General features: G+C 41.2%; 1 protein-coding gene across 2 annotated transcripts in view; it reads right to left on the reverse strand.

Annotated features, from left to right (window-relative positions):
* Nucleotides 1–16,333, reverse strand: part of LOC139546776 (rho GTPase-activating protein 15-like) — a 43,618-nt gene that overhangs the window by 15,715 nt on the left and 11,570 nt on the right. For both annotated transcript variants that reach the window (XR_011669271.1, XM_071355547.1), the window contains exons 6-10: nt 8,475–8,573; nt 8,021–8,183; nt 6,714–6,845; nt 4,870–4,968; nt 3,118–3,195 (exon numbers count right to left, since the gene is read on the reverse strand). Coding sequence is in view for 1 of the 2 variants with exons in the window: in XM_071355547.1 (XP_071211648.1) it covers nt 3,118–3,195; nt 4,870–4,968; nt 6,714–6,845; nt 8,021–8,183; nt 8,475–8,573 (571 nt within the window). In the remaining variant the exon portion in view is untranslated. The remainder of the gene's footprint in view (nt 1–3,117; nt 3,196–4,869; nt 4,969–6,713; nt 6,846–8,020; nt 8,184–8,474; nt 8,574–16,333) is intronic.

Here is a 16,333-nt window from a genome sequence, read left to right on the forward strand (position 1 = left end):
TGGACATCAGAACAGAGATTACTCACCTCAAATTGGACAAAGAATATTTCTTAAGAGTCAGACGGGAAGGATATACTCCAAACACCCGAAAAGGCCCTCACCCCGTCATTCGCTGGAAAAAGAAACTGAGATTTTGCGGAAAGAGATCGGGGTGCCTTGTGAGGATCAGGCGACGAGTGGCTAATCTGCCTTTGCCATCAGTACTGTTAGCTAATGTTTAATCGCTGGAAAATAAATTTGATAAACTGAAAGCACATATATCCTACCAACGAGACATTAAAAACTGTAATATTTTATGTTTCACTGAGTCGTGGCTGAACGGTGACATTAATAACATACAGCTGACGGGTTATGCACTATCGGCAGGATAGAACAACAGCTTCTAGTAAGACACGGGGCGGGGACCTATGTATATTTGTAAACAACAGCTGAAGTCTCGAGGTTTTGCTCGCCTGAGGTAGAGGATCTCATGATAAGCTGTAGACTACACTATCTACCTAGAGAGTTTTCATCTGTATTTTTCGTAGCTGTCTACATACCACCACAGACCGATGCTGGCACTAAAATCGCACTCAATGAGCTGTATACCGCCATAAGCAAACAGGAAAATGCTCAACCAGAGGCGGTGCTCCTAGTGGCCGGTGACTTTAATGCAGGGAAACTTAAATCAGTTTTTCTATCAGCATGTTAAATCTGCAACCAGAGGAAAAAAAAAAAACTCTAGACCACCTTTACTCCACACACAGAGACACGTACAAAGCTCTCCCTCGCCCCCCTATGGCAACTCTGACCCTAATTCTAAAATTCTATCCTGATTCCTTCTTACAAGCAAAAATTAAAGCAGGAAGCACCAGTGAATCGGTCTATAAAAAGAGGTCAGATGAAGCAGATGCTAAACTACAGGACTGTTTTGCTAGCACAGACTGGAACATGTTCCGGGATTCTTCCGATGGCATTGAGGAGTGCACCACATCAGTCACTGACTTCATCAATAAGTGCATCAATGACGTCATCCCCACAGTGACTGTACGTACATACCCCAACCAGAAGCCATGGATTACAGGCAACATTCGAACTGAGCTAAAGGGTAGACCTGCTGCTTTCAAGGAGTGGGACTCTAACCCGGAAGCTTACAAGAAATCCCGCTATGCCCTCCGACAAACCATTAAACAGGCAAAGTGTCAATACAGGACTAAGATCGAATCATACTACACCGGCTCCGACGTACAGACTACAAAGGGAAGCACAGCCGAGAGCTGCCCAGTGACACGAGCCTACAAGATGAGCTAAATAACTTCTGTGCTCGCTTCGAGGCAAGTAACACTGAAACATGCATGAGAGCATCAGCTGTTCCGGGCGACTGTGTGATCACGCTCTGTTGTTGTGCCACCAGAGATTCTGGGTTCGAGCCCTGGCTCTGCCGCAGCCGGCCGCGACCGGGAGGCTCATGGGACGATGCACAATTGGCCCAGCGTCGTCCAGGTTAGGGAGGGTTTGGCCGGCAGGGATATCCTTGTCTCATCGCGCACTAGCGACTCCTGTGGCGGGCCAGGCACAGTGCATGCTGACCAGGTCGCTAGGTGTACGGTGTTTCCTCCGACACATTGGTGCGGCTGACTTCCGGGTTGGATGTGCGTTGTGTCAAGAAGCAGTGAGGCTTGGTTGGGTTGTGTTTCGGAGGACGCATGGCTCTCGACCTTCGCCTCTCCCGAGTCCGTATGGGAGTTGCAGCGATGAGACAAGACAGTAACTACTACCAATTGGATACCACGAAATTGGGGAGAAAAAAGGGGTAAAAATAATAAAATAAAATAAAGTTTAAAAAAACAACACATCCAGCACGCTGATCGTCAACACGGGGTCCCCTCATGGGTGCGTGATTAGTCCAGTCCCTTCTTGTACTCCCTGTTCACTCGTGACTGCACTGACAGGCACGACTCCAACACCATCATTAAGTTTGCCAATGACACAACTGTGGTAGGCCTGATCACCAACAACAATGAGACAGCCTATAGGGAGGAGGTCAGAGATGTGATCAAGACAAAGGAGATGATTGTGGACTATAGGAAAAGGAGGACTGAACTCGCCCCCATTCTCACCGACGGGGCTGTAGTGGAGCAGGTTGACAAGTTCCTTGGCGTCTACATCACCAACAAACTAACATGGTCCAAGCACACCAAGACAGCCGTGAAGAGGGCACAACAAAGCTATTCCCCCTCAGGAGACTAAAGTATTTTGCATGGTCCTCAGATTTTCAAAAGGTTTTACAGCTGCACCACCGAGAGCATTCTGACGGGTTTTATCACTGCATGGGATGGCAACTGCTCGGCCTCCGACCGCAAGGCGCTACAGAGGGTAGTGCGTACGGCCCAGTACGGGGCCAGGCTTCCTGCCATCCAGGACCTCTATACCAGGCGGTGTCAGAGGAAGGCCCTAAAAATTGTCAAAGACTCCAGCCACCCTAGTCATAGACTGTTCTCTCTGCTACCGCACGGCAAGCTGTACTGGAGCGCCAAGTCTATGTCCAAGAGGCTTCTAAACAGCTTCTACCCCCAAACCATAAGACTCCTGAACATCTAATCAAATGGCTACCCAGACTATTTGCAATGCCCCCCTCCCCCCCTTTTACGCTGCTGCTACTCTCTGTTATTATCTATGCATAGTCACTTTAATAACTATACCTATATGTACATATTACCTCAATTACATCGACACTGGTGCCCCCGCACATTGACTGTACCGGTACCCCCTGTATATAGCCCCGTTATTGTTATTTACAGCTGGTCTTTTATTATTTGTTTTTCTTACTCTTACTTTTTTTGGTATTTTCTTAAAACTGCATTGTTGGTTAATGGCTTGTAAGTAAGCATTTCACTGTCAAGTCTACACCTGTTGCATTCGGCGCATGTGACAAATACAATTTGATTTCAACAGAACACACTGTCTTAGTTGTATCCATTGTATCACAAAGAAAGCCCCCTAATTGAACCCTATTCGAATCCTGTTGTGTTCATTATATGATATCCAGTAGAAACTGAACTGTATGAAGTCAACCACTGTTACAAACACTATAACATAGTCAATCACAAGTGAATTAAACGACAGAACATACTGTACCTTGGTCAACCAAGAATCGTAACTTCTGGATGGTGGCTAGATTACCACTCACTCTGTAGATGCCATCAGCCTCTAAACCTGGTGGATACAAGTTAGACATTAAATACAAGCAGATTTGACAAGACTACGTTTTGATTTGGACTTATATGACCATAAATGACACATTTAGATACAATTCCTGGGTTTTACAATAGACAATGTGTACATTCATTGCAGTGGAATGGATAGTTGACATCTTGCCTAGATAGGGGCTTGGACTTGGACAACATACGGCTCTATTTCACTGTGACATTTTGAGCATTACTTTGATTATAGAGTCTGACTGCCATTTTCTTTTGCATCCAAGTACAGGAGACCAGCCTGCCAAACCAGCTCAACAGCATTTGATAGATTGTCATGCTTTCACTGTCCATACTCTAAAAACAAGCCATTTAAAAAAATATATAAATTAAAAAGTGACCAGCATTTAAATACACAAGGCTGGAGGCTTAAAAGTTGAAACACAGGCTAGGCTACAGATAATGTAATGCTAAATATTTGAGTCACACTGTTGTCAGTGCAAACTAACACTGCCGCTGCATAGAGGTAGCTGGGGCGACACTTTCCTCTGGCTCTTTCTATCAATTGCTCTAATGAATGTCCGTCCACATTCCCGAGCATTTGACAGTGGCACACTATATACTGTACTATACCGCTGTCACTGGTGGGGTAACTTGAGGATATGGTTGACTTGAAAAGTAAAGAAGACCTACGTTTCATTCTTTGCAAGGCATTCTTGTATAACGTCCTGTCTATTTTCTGCAGCTCAAGTGTTAAGATGTCCAGAGGAATTTCACCCCAGTGTTTGGCCCTTTGTTTACATAGAAAGCAGTCAGAAGTTGTTTGTTTGTTCTTTCCCTGCTGTGTCCAGAGCCCAGCCAATGGCCTCCCAAATGTTGTGTGTGTGTGTGTGTATGTGTGTGTGTGTGTGTGTGTGTGTGTGTGTGTGTGTGTGTGTGTGTGTGTGTGCGCGCGCATGTGTATGAGTGCGTGTCTAAAGGTTTATTTTCTAACACACTAAAGTCCATCGTGTATCAAGAAATGCAACAGACCTTTAGATCATAATCATTACAGTTAAAAGACGTTCTTAATCATTATTATTTTCTCAGCGTGTTTATCGGGCCACAGCAATTTTACCCCCAGATAACTAATAGTCCTGAACAAATGTTCAGCCAAAACCACAAACGGAACCCATTACACAAACACATAATTCAGTCTCAATTTCAGCGCGTTATAAACAGTCTGAAGTGGACTCGGAATTGGACGCGGACCAAGAGTGAGTGATTTGGGATGCCGAGGAGCATTTTCCTCAGGGTTCAGCGCCTTTGCCTGGCCAGCTATGTGACGGAGCCTGGGAAACTACTGATCACACACATTGTGTGAGAACACTACGAGTCAATGACCGGGATACACGTCTTATAAAACAGGCACTCTCAACTATAGTTCTTTTCATATTCACTCTCAAATGTCAAAACAGAGGGGGAAGTGTAAACAGTGGTGAAATGCTGAAGCAGCTACTGTAACTGTGTGAGATGAAGCATCACTGAGGTGGACAGGCCGACTCGACAGGGTCAGGGTGTGGAGAAGGGTCAAACTACCAAATACAGGAGGACAATACAGTACATACTTCCCACACACATCTTATCCATTGTTGATTTATTTCCCATAAACAAAATATTAATTAAATATAACAATTTTAGTAAAACTGCGTACCTCTTTTTTCGACGGCCTCCACACACTGCCTGACAAACTTTGGCACAGTGGTCCCTTCCCGCTCGCAAAGTGTCAACAAGTGACATCCAAACACTTGATCTGTGAGGAAAAAAAGACATGATTTGTTCAGTAAAAAAATCTATTTCCCAGAACTACTGAACTAGAGACAGTGTAAAAATATAGATATTAGCAGTAATCATCAGATATTGCATTTAATTGCATCAAAAGTCCTCAAACGTGGAATGTGTTGAAATGTCTGTTTTCAGATCTCAGGAATTTTGGTGGAACGTTAAAAGGTCTGTTTAATAAGTCATTCCATTCACGCTTGAAAAATCTCATTAATACTGTCCATTGATCATCATCATCATTATGTGGAGGGATAGGTAATTATTTCATAGCATGAGTAGTAACACTCATCGCTCTTGAATCCTACTGCCCTGCTTTCCTCTGATGGCTGTTTCCAGAACAGTGCTACTAACAGTAGGCTACATGGATTCCACGGCCACATTGGTAAAGGATAAACAATCTAATGTTTAATCACACACTTAGCATTTTATCGCTAACATTTTTTCCCATGAACCCTGAGAATCCCAGGCCGCTTTGCTCCAATCAGAGGAAGAGGGGGGCCACATTTTCTTGCCTTATATGAACATTCTCATTGCTTCATTACTCTACTTTTGTCCATTTAAAATGTACTGAGGCGTCCCTCATTTAACCTGTCCTTACTGGCAATAAACTCAGGCTTCTGTGGTCACTAACTCTGGTCAGTTAATCTCTAGTAGACGCCCTATAGGGCTAGCAAAAGCTAGGGTTAGCAAAGCATACCTCATCAATCATACACTGGAATTCAAACTGACTGTGCACAGAGGTACACTTTCTCACTCATCAACTGGCTTATGTTACATTATCGGGACTCTTGAACAGTGCTGTCTCTCTAGCACTGTGCAACATCAAAGATCGCGCTCTCTTGTTTATACACTGGAGGGAAGTGTGCACCAAATACATAAATGACTGCAAGCGCGGCACCTTTGCATACAAAATGCACTTCCCAGCGCTCGGCAGATAAGCAAGAGAAAAGACGAGGGAGAGAGGAAGGGGGGCAGAGAAATGGAGCAAAATTACCCCTCCTAAAGGAATTCAAATAACCCTCGCGTTGCATGGATTTAATTTGCATTCTGAAGTACGATAGGAAAGGGGGGGGACCTGATTTGAGGAAGCACACTCTCTGAAGTGGCTTGCCCACCAGCCCTGCCAAATAGGACAGTCTGGAGGCCACCTGCCCCACTCCTTAATCCAGAAGTATTTCATTTATTCCGTCAATAACGTCCTCTCCCTTTGATCTAGCGTTTGTCCCGTGGACACAACATTAAAGGGTCTCCTTGAAGCTGGGGGAAATTCCAAATACCGTTACCTTCTTCTAAGGATTGCAAATGTGCTTAAATATGCCCTTTAATGGTGTATTTTCCTTCAACCGTGCGCTCAATAAATTAGTTCCCCCTTAGAGGAATGGATTCTGTGGTTGCCGGTTGGATTGGCATGGTTTGTTCAAGTAAAATGCATTCAGTTTAATTTTATCAATCACTGTTGTTCTGTGACTCCTAATAAACGTGGAAAGACCTTTTCAAATATTCTATATTTACAATCAATTATAAAATAAATTGTGACATCTGGGAATATACAGACACAGTTAACTCTCTTTTTTCTTCTTTGAAGGGCTGTCCTAATAGAAAAAGATGACAAAATGTACAACACATTTTGAACGATTTGTGTTCTTCACAACATGTGAGGTGTGGTGGAAAAGAATACACTTATACTGGTACATTTAAAACAGAATACTGTGATACCTTTGATGATGCCTTTCTCCTGTAGAGTCTTCATAGAAGGCCGTCTTGAGATGAACTTTTTGAGTCTGTTCTTCACCCCATTCTTATCAGCACTGTCCGACATGCTGTAGGTGAGCTTGGAAGACTTGAAAACTTGTCAGGAACACACAGACACACGGTTAAATGGCAACAAGTGAAAGGGAAAGCTAGGGTGTTTAGATGTGTCTATAGACAGGCTCAGTAGGCCTATATGCCCTTACAATGTTCAACCAGTAAAGTGGAGGTGGATAGCATGGTTCACCTCATCTCTCTACCTGACCCTCGCTATTCCCCTCTCTCTCTCGTTAGAGTCCCACTGTTATTTATTAATTAGGCATCCTTCCAGGGGTCTCTCCCATGGCTGTCTTTTTCTATTATTCATTCCAATTGAACTTCTCCATGTCTAGAGGAATTCCCTGTAGTTTTTTTAAAGTCCGGGTGCTGCTTGTCATTCTAATAAAAATGAACACTGCTCCTCCCAAATGAATCAAATGACCTATTTTGTCTACGGACTAGCTTTGCCATACAAGAAACAAGTTGAATATATTTATTGTATTACAGTTGGGTTAGACAGAGTTGCAAAGCAAATAATATTGTTGTCAGGTGATTGTATATCATTTCCTGAAAACATACAGTAGGACCTACAGTGGAAAAAAAGCTATCCATGTTGCTCTCCAGTTTGTGTAAAGTACTGTCTTTTTCATGGGCATAAATTCACATGAACATAGCCAGAATCATACCCATAATGAAAGGTTCAAGCAGCTGAACATAAGAGACTGGATCTTGGCCTCTATGTCCCTGGCCCCTAATTAGAGATTTTAATATGCTCATCCAACATCAATATATTCGTCTCGCAGCGCTTAAGGTGATGAGATTGATTTGAACCAATGACAGGGATTAACATAATTGCTACTTGACATACGATGACATAATGTTAATTAGCATGTTCTTGTGTCATGTTCCTACAAGAGCCATAATTGAAATCAACAGTCCCACACACATTTTGGGCATATAAAAAGAAAACGCAAAAAAGTGCCACTAAAAATCAGGAAAGCTGTCAGACCTTATCATGTTGGTGGGTAAGGGAAATGAGCACACATACATTATGCAAATGTGTGAGCAACCATTTCCCTGGAAAAGTTATGTTTTGAGCAATTAAATCCCTACAGTAGCACAGATAAGAGACAACTTTTAATCAGCATACCTCCGAGTTCCAGCTTGTACTAACACGTCAAGAAGTGTTTTGATTAGCATCTGTAGTAGAACTATAGTCGTTGGAGACAACTTACTGAGTGAACGTCTGTGTTCAGGTTCCTTTGTGCAGGGGGAATCAGGCGCAGGTTTTGGCAGTGACAGTGTCTTGCTAGGCAACCCATGTCTGGGTAGGTACTCTGTGCTGTTTGCTCTCTGTATGCCAGGCTTGCCAGAGGCCTGTCCTCCAGCTCCTTTAGACTACATCAGAAAGGAGGTTACAACCTTTCAGAGTCCAAAGGTAACTGGTTGCATACAGTACCTCATTATTATCAGTCATTATTCAGTAAAGCAGGTCTATGCGATTATCTGCACTACGTGGAACATACAATTATATGTTTGACCTGATATATAGTCAATGATTTATGGAATTGTCTTACTTTCATTTCGAGAAGCATGTTATGACTAATAATTTCAATATCCAAAATCATAAACACTTCAGAAATGTTGAACTTCAAATACACCGTCTGTAAGAAACAGGAAACTGCTTACCAAGTTGTCAGCTGTGCTTTTAATAGCATCATGCCATTTACATATTGTGGGGTAATTGTCAGCCTGGAGAAGGAACTCACTGCCAGAGCTGGTTGTTATCTGGAACAGAGAACGCTCAAATTGACCTCAATAAAGGTACAACAACAAACAGGCCTTTACCTAATGCATTCCCATGAAGCGGGGCATAATACATACCGAATAGCAAAGGTTAGAATTCATAATACCCTAAACTAACAATCAATATTTACATTTTCATATCATTTTAATGACACCTACTGATCCACATGAGTTTGTAAGACTATGCTCACTCCAGCATCAGCAGACTTTGCACTTGATACTCATTCCCTTGGTCTGTTGAGTCTTTTCAGCTATGTGCCTGTTAATATGTGTGCTCTCTGTGTTTGACAAGAAGCTCACGTTGTGCAGGGGGTGTGTGTGTGTGTGTGTGTGTGTGTGTGTGTGTGTGTGTGTGTGTGTGTGTGTGTGTGTGTGTGTGTGTGTGTGTGTGTGTGTGTGTGTGTGTGTGTGTGTGTGTGTGTGTGTGTGTGTGTGTGCCAAAAGAAGAGACAAATGCAGACTGTATTCTCAGAGGGGAAAACATAATTAGTGTGATACTTGTCATCTTAATATCAGGCCTGTTCTGCATCTCTGCAACAGTGTAGTAACAGCATTTGGCGCCGTCAAACAGAATAACTGTACTGTTAGTAAAAGTCTTTGAGAAACCATGACATCAAGGTCAGCATTGTCAAGTGTGGTTGATATTACAGCTGATTAAATTTTGCTCATGTTTTGTAACGGAAATGGTAAAAATAACATAAAAAGGAGATAAAATGGTATTTCATACCATACATAATGATGAAACTTATTTTCGCATGTTATCTTCCTAAATTAGTTAAAATGTTGACAATTGTTCATCATTCATCTATGTGATAATTCCTTAGAGGAAGTGTTTTTACCGTATGGAGTTTGGGATGTGAGTAACCTTTTCCCCTTCGTATATTAATATCTCTTTAATCCAGCATGAAAAGCCAGACCAGACTGTAATTATTTTTGTCACACAAAACCTTTTAACAAATTCTGAGGAGGAAATTTCATATTTTATCAACAACCATGCTTGCAAAGTCACTCGTAGCCTTGGGGAGTAGCATCTCACATCTTGCTGTCCCAATATTCCACTCATGCAATCATGGTTACCCTACATGGACCTTCAAAGTTTGGGACTATTGTGGAACTGACTTTTGTGACTTCCTTACAAAACGTCAGGAGCAGTTAAGCAGCATGCTTTTGTGATGCCAGATAAAAACAGAGAATGGTTAGGGGCACAATCCTTGTCAGAGTGAGTTTGCCATCCCTCTTTTCTTGGGTTACAAGCATCTGAACAAGCATGTTTGCTCTGGAACATTGTTTTTCCTGGAGGCTTCCCCAGGATGTGTCAGTAATAGGCTCTGCAATCACGCTGCAATGTGGGGGACAGGTTACGGGGAGGCTCACTGGTGAATCTGAAAGTGCTCTCAAAACAATCACAAACACACAAACCTTGGGCTCCGAGGATCTATTTTCTGTTCTCTAGCATAAAGTATGTGTAATCAGATACACAAAACATAACAAATGCGTACAGGAACCTGTGTAAAAAATGTTCAACCACTACCATGTACAATACATCCTATAAATAACAACACAGATCGGTTGTGTTTGTATCACCTCTTCTCTCCACGATTAACTGGAACATAATGGACTTGGATAGGTTGTTTTATAACCCAAGTTAGATGTATTTGCATGAATTTTGCATTAGTTACAGTCTGTTCCTCTTATAAATGTTAGATGGTGGACACACTGAGTTCCCTCTCTATTCCCACAGGGGACTGATCTCGCTACCTTCAACTGGGATGACTGTATGCATTGATGTTTCATTTTGCCATTCACAGCCCCTCATAATTGTATAATTTGGCAGAAATGATTTACACCAGTATGTCAGAGCTTTAGAATCATAGTACGAGTTGATTTGAAGAATGAGTAAAGCAACCTTTCACGTACATTATTAATATCAATGAGAGATTTGCAAAGATTTTTAAGTTATGTGCCTGGATGTCAACTTCAAATCATAAGCCTAAAATCCTAGGCCTTGAAAGAGGAAACCAATATTAGTGACTGTTTATTAACTGGTCCCTGCAACTTGGAATCTCTGTTGAAATCCAGTGTGTCCATATCATGGTGAAGCTAGCCTACAATCCTCTTTATATTGGGGTTTAAGACTCAGGATTTATCATGTAGTCCATGGGATCCTCATACAGAAATGCATCCTGAACATTACGTCCTTTTTCTTCTCCTGTCATCTTGGAAACAGAACCCTATTGAAATGTCTGGCTTACACCAAAGTATATCTGACTTCCTGATAAGGCAGACTCTTCCCTCTGAAGTTTAATCAAAAATTGAGAGTGAACTGCTTAAAAATATATATATTTTTAGGAGCATCTTAAAGATGCATTTAAGATTATCTGAAGCAGCGCAGAGAAATGACAGCGGACGCTTCGTGTCTATTCATTCAGTTAATGAAAAATGGAGATAAGCTCCTTCAACTAAATATGGCCCTACCCAGTCTCCATGTTCACATGTCAACTGTCCTAATCTGAGCCAGCACAAAGGTACAGTGTGTAGAGCACCGCCTCTCAGGCTCATATTGAGCTGTAGGTTCGTTGGGACGACGCAAACTCCTTAGTATGCCATGATATTAATCCTGACGTGCACAGGCCTCTTGAACTAAGAGTTGGTGATTTTAATTAGCATGGTCATTTTATTCTCAGGCAAATGTTTGCTGGAGATGCTAATGTATGTGAAAGCAGATAGATCCCCCAAAGAACCTTCATATCAACATGCTAGCTATAGTCCACAGTCAAACAAAACAATAGGCAAACATATGAATTAATAAAGAAGGACAATGAAAATGTAATTATATAGTTTATACCACTGATTAACATTGTTCTTTATAACCAACAGACCAATAGTTGGTAATTCATAGACTGTTATGAAATGTGAGGTATTATAGGAGATAATCAGCTTTGACAATGCAATGGAAATGCATTGTAAAATGACTGCATATATACGGTATGACTTGACTTCTATTCAGGGAATATATTCAGCTCATTGCCACTATACAAAAACAAAAGTCAAAAGTTTGATGTGTATTTTTAAGAAGTGAAATGCAGTTATAGTAACCAGTGCAAAGTAGTGTTTTGCTTTTAGAAATGAAAAAGAATATGAAATAAATCAATTTTTTTCATCACATTTCTTAATAAAGAGGGTGTTGAATTTCTGGGCTTTATTTTGACTGGAGCCATTAATATTTAAATATGCACAGCGGAGCAGAGAGGAGAGTGCCATTTGTGCCTTTACATTTGCATGTGGCTCTTAAATTAAACATTAATTGTGGTTCTTCATAAAGGAACAATGCAATGTGGAAGCATTCTACTTTGCCAAGTTAATTATTTCCAATTTGCAACAAAATATCTGTAGATGTGTCAAAACTGCGATGATAATCACAGAAAGAAAAGTTCTTAGAATAACAGTGGAAATAGTGTGAAATTAAAGAGTATCTAAGTGTTGGATGCTTTTTATTTAGGTCTGACCTGAGCAGAATGTTAATCCTGCAATGTACTGCTGAGTTATCTTAGGCCAAGGCGACAGTTGTCATAAGAATGTTCCATCATTTGCTGAAAATGTAATAAATCTCCACAATTCATAACCCACAAATTGCTCACTTCTCTTCTCTTTGCTCCATGACCTGAACTCATCCCAGATGCTCAATCTTGGTGGCTCACATTTCTCCACATAGGAAAGGTATAACATTTAATACTGTGTGATGCATGTCTGGCTAGTATTAAGTCATGTGGTTTAACTGAAGTTCATTTCTAAATTGTAATCTCCAAGGCAATCTGCTGTTGGGGGTTTAAATCCTTCCACCGTACTGGCGATTAACATACTATATACTTTCACTGTTTCTCTGAAGAACCAAATTAATGCCCACTTCAATATAAGCAGCTTTGAGGAAGAAGGGCCACACCACAAATACCTTTTCTACGCTCTGGGACTACCAGAGAGAGACTGTCATTTTAACGGATTAAGTCCTCATCTCAAGTCTCCTGAGACCCACTTCAGAGGGAGCATTACGAAGGTAACTTACAACTACGCAATCAACGTAACGCAATGCTGATGCAATTTAATAAACTATTATGTTTTCAACTTGTTTCCCTCCTTTGAATAAGAACACTGTGTTCCAGTGACAGAATGAAATACACAGATAAAAGCATTTTAAAAAAAAGGGGGGGTTGCGTGCGAGAAAGGACCAGCTGAGAGAATGACATGGGGAACCTGACTACGTCTTGTAGGGGTCAGGCCTTAGATGACGGCTAGTGTTTCACAAGGTGACATTCTGTGTTAATCTGGGACTATTGCCAGCTGCCTTGCGACTCTGTTGTCATAAAGTATCTGTGTTTAAGGGTTACAGGGAAGAATCTTTCAAACGCTCTCATTGTTTAATTTTTTTTTTTTTTACATGGTTTGTGGAGAAAGAGACAAGATATAAAAAAATCACAGTGCCACTTTACTTCACAGCTTAGAATAAATGTGTAATAACTTAGTAACAAAGTGGAGCTGTAACTACCCTTATTCCGAGCTGGGAGTAATGTGCTATCCATATGTATAAAAATACAACGTATGATGGTACTCTAACAGACCACAGAGTGACAAACGGACAGGCCGTCCTCTCATAATGGTAATGTGTTTTGTTTGTTATGTGAATAGATTGATATACAATAATCTTACGACCCCATTTGAAGCCCTAAGCTTTTGCCATCCTCCTGGGCCAATTATCCATAACACTTATCACAAAGTCACTCCGAAACATATCAATCCGTGCGCATGGCCGTGAGGTACAGTGTGAAACGCCAGTTGTGATAACACTGTTAAAGAGCTCCAGACTCCCGCAGCTCTGACACCACGGAGACATGCATCGCTACAATATGGTGCATGTCTTAGTGGTGCGGTCTCTACCCTCCAGCCAGAAGGACAAGAAATGACAAGACAAGAGGGAGGTGGATGAAGGAATAGCAGTCGAGAATGAAATGCAAGGATATGCTCATTATATAAAATGTGATTGCTCAAAATCAAACAAAATGTGGTATTATTCATTCATTGATCTGGATATTGCTATTATGGTCCAACTAACTTTCCCATTAACATTCTAGTATAGGCTGTATTTTAAATAAACTAAGCTACTAGTTGTTGGCCGATGCCTACTGTCATCAACACTATGGAAGTTAGAAGCTTCTTTTTGTGTGTAGCCCTTTCCTGCAGTCAAGTGACCAAATCACCCTCTAGTGGCCTCGTGGGTGGAACGTTATTCATATTTTTCATCATTTCATAATTAATAAACAATAAAACAAAAAAAATATGCAGAAAATACGGTGTTTCTATGTGAAACGGTTTTGTTATATTTCAGTCGTCTGTGATGTATATAAAGTGTAATACTTGGATAAACTCCAAACGAAATACATTCAACTTTATATCTGACACGGTACAGGTGTCTTCTTCTTCCCCCCCCCCATAACCATGTCTGTGAGGTATATACTTTTGTTTCAAAGTAGATTTGTTTAAGACTACCAAGAAACACTCTGTGTGACCCTGATTTAGCCCACAGCAGTAAAAGGTTAACCACAGGTCAATCTCCTAGACCAAAGTAGTGTTGGCTAGTACAAGCAAAGTCTGTATCTGTGAGAGGCTACCTCTATTTGTGTGTGATGTGATGTGGGATCCATTTTGGGAGCGAGCCACTCCTATTCACAATCGTAATCACGGCTGGTCATCAAGAAGCAATCAGGCACCGTGAGCTTTAAGACAGATGGCATTAAAGTAGTCAGGTCAGCAGCTTTGGACGATTACATCCTGGGATCAGGGGACCAGTAGGCACTGGATAAATCCTACTCCTACTGTACAAACTACAACCTGCTCTGACAATCTACTGTACTGATCTTTCAGTTGCTTTAAATAGTAAATACATTCATTTACATCGATCTGGTCCAGCTTTTCTTATTTACTCCACTCAAGATACAGCTCCTACACTTCAGGGCCTGGCTGATGCATAATGATGTGGAGGTGTTCCGTATTTCTGTGTTGGTGTAACAAGGGCCAAGCCAGTTGTAAAAGTCAATGCCTTTCATCTGACTGATCTTTAGAAAGGTTGAGGCTCATACAGAAATCCGAAGATCAAAAACTGTGCTAACCTCAATGAACTTCTTCCGAAAAAATTAGGATGACATCCTGCCAGTATAATTCACCTTTAACACTCAGAAGGACGCTTCCTGAAGTGATTACGGGTCTTTCGCAAGAATATTAAACTTTCCTGTTGATTAGTCAAGACAAAGCAATGTTTTTAGAGTGGTGGCAGGTTAAAGCTCCTCCACTAAAATGGACTCATTATTTTCTAGCCCTGGGCTCTATTTCATCATCTTAGTTGTTTCTGTCTTCTCTCCATGGTTGTTGTTGAAGTCTGTTTTTCCACATCGTGACTATGAGAACGATGTTTGTCAGAGCAGAGAGGGTACAGGGGGCTCACAGCGAGAGTCGCCCAAAACTCCAAAGAATCAATTAGTGATGAGAGAAGGATGCTGGTGTTGACGTCTCTGTAGCAGCGGCCAGTGGTTAAAACCAGACGCCTTTGACACTACACTACTTTTTGTCTCTCTTTCTTCTGGTGGAGTTGATGCAATTTGGACTTTTCTGCTCCTTTTGTTATTTGCTTTTAACTCACTCAAGCCAGACTCAAACACTTAGATATGCAGAAAGGCATGAAAAATGCATGACCACTTATTCAAAGTTGTGCTCCTTTTCATTTGTTGAGCAACGTCAGAGATACTTCTCGTTTTATTATCCTCGTGGGATAGTTTTTGAGCCGTTAGTCCTTTTCAAACAGACTATCTGCTTTCATCAATGCTGATAATAGTTTAAAAAAAACAAATAATGTTGAAATACTTATGAATTGCTTTTGGTTATAAAGACAGTGTGCCAGGCATTTCCATTCAGAGTCTTCTGAAACAGACATTTTGACATATTATTTTTAGTATATAATTTGGGGGGTGCTTATATTTCTCCTGTTAAACACAAGTTTGTAATGGAAATGTGTTTTTGCATATCCCAACCCCCTGAAACCCACACAGGGAGTAGGGTCACAGTCACCATTGAACAGCACCGCTGAGGCAATCAGGGTTAAATGCCTTGCTCAGCTACAGATTTTTTATATATATTTATTATCTTGTCAGCTCCGGTCCTCGAACCAGCAACCTTTCAGTTACTGGCCCAACACTCTAACCTCAAGGCTACCTGCCACCCCTGGTATGACAGCTCAATATAGATAGACTGCAGTTTGGAATACAGAGTTCTGCTCAATGTGTCTGACTTTGATCGGACAAATGTTAACCTCATATAGCCTTATATATGGTTTGGTTTATGGTTCCCCAAGCTAAAGCATGTCCTCTCCTCATGTCCCTTTTCTGCACCATGTCCCCTCCTACCTCTATGCTTCTTCAAATGTTTTTTTATTTTTATCACAGTACAAATAGTGAAGTTTAAACAATCTCTGTTCTTCAGTGAACCTTTTTGTATGTTTTTACAATCTTATGTATCATAAGGCAGCTGTGTGACGAACAATGACATATCTCATATCTCATATTGCAGTCAAATATGTGTATTTCCTGTCAATCCTCATGCGATGTTTAACCTGAGACTGATACAGACGCAGAAGTGACTTACTCTCAGCCTCAAAACAACCACATCACAATTGACCACAGTTTTCTCTGGTTTCTAACTAT

The sequence above is a fragment of the Salvelinus alpinus genome, chromosome 20 (assembly GCF_045679555.1).
Source record: "Salvelinus alpinus chromosome 20, SLU_Salpinus.1, whole genome shotgun sequence".
NCBI lineage: Eukaryota > Metazoa > Chordata > Actinopteri > Salmoniformes > Salmonidae > Salvelinus > Salvelinus alpinus.